Source organism: Laccaria bicolor, genomic scaffold (genome assembly GCF_000143565.1).
Source record: "Laccaria bicolor S238N-H82 LACBIscaffold_294 genomic scaffold, whole genome shotgun sequence".
Classification (NCBI taxonomy): Eukaryota; Fungi; Basidiomycota; class Agaricomycetes; order Agaricales; family Hydnangiaceae; genus Laccaria; species Laccaria bicolor.
The window spans coordinates 5,446-6,569 of record NW_001890150.1 but is presented as its reverse complement, the minus strand read 5'-3'; the positions used below and the strand labels follow the sequence as shown (position 1 = coordinate 6,569).

At 46.2% G+C, this 1,124-nt stretch overlaps 1 protein-coding gene across 1 annotated transcript; it reads right to left on the bottom strand.

The window, feature by feature from the left end:
• Nucleotides 1-463: 463 nt before the first annotated feature.
• On the bottom strand, nucleotides 464-1,102 carry LACBIDRAFT_304699 (uncharacterized protein; the record flags this gene model as incomplete). Its single annotated transcript, XM_001891034.1, has 2 exons — nucleotides 464-930; nucleotides 985-1,102. The coding sequence occupies 2 exons, from the start codon at nucleotides 1,100-1,102 to the stop codon at nucleotides 464-466; spliced, it is 585 nt and encodes a 194-aa protein (XP_001891069.1).
• Nucleotides 1,103-1,124: the final 22 nt, after the last annotated feature.

The window sequence follows — 1,124 nt, the reverse complement described above, 5'->3', positions numbered from 1 at the left end:
TCAAGGCTAATAGCTTGTTCAAGGTGGGTGACTGAAGTGATTATAAGCTAATCAAAAATTGAAAGACTTACAACAAGAGTGTAAGTCAGTAGAACGGGGTGATGTTACCAAGAACAGCCAAGTTAAACATGATCATCAATCGAATCAAGAAGACTTACAATATGATAGTAAGCAAATATCAATCACGAAGTAGAAAGGAGTGACAGCACTAGAAATGATCAAGTTAGCTACTAAGTCATGAAGCGTGAGAGATGTAGTACAAACGGACGACAATGTGAGGGTGTAGTTGTTGAAAACAAGCCACAATACTAAAAAAGAGCATGTTAGGTACGTCGATGAAGCAGAAACGGACTGACGATGCAAGAGTTAGTTAGTTCTTCTTGCCAGTGCCAACGTGTTTTTGAGACCTGGAAGAGCCTGGTTGCGCCGATTGACTCACAGATTGCTGCAATGTCGGATCAGATCAAGAGGATGAAGATGTCGACTGATTTCGGAGCGGATTATAGAACGAAACTGGCTGAACCGGCTGAGTCGCCTGATGGTACTTCTTGTAGAACATATTGTCGGAAAGGCCGACAAAGGAGACACAACGTTGGCGCTTTGCTTCAGGCTCCTCTTGCGCTTGCTTGTGTTTCAGAATAGGGCGGTAATCCCTCACAGACCTTGCATCTTCGCGTTCATCGGGAAGGGACATTGCGTCGTCACGCAAACGCTTCTTGGATGGCCCTGGCGAAGGAGGAGGGGACGAGATCGAGGCCGGAGAGCTCGGCGTACCGTTGTGTTGCTGTTTGTTGACTGTAGTTGAGATAAGGCAGTTGCCACGGACCCACTTATTTGAGTCTTTGACGAAGACCATCGGGAGACCCTGCTGGTTGAGAATGACCAGGATTTCACCGAAGCGTGCGTCGGCTTCAGCAATCTGTTTTTGATCTAAGGAATACATGTCATCCAAATTAATGTTGAGGAAGCACAATGTGAACTGACCTGCATTCCAGCTCTTGATTTGGAGAATGCCCTTGATCACGAGAAGGGAGAAATGCATCCATTGCCTGTTCTGGATTTTTGTAGAGACAAACGACCTGCAGAAACCAACGTCGAGCATCGTGGAATCCCATCCAGTGATA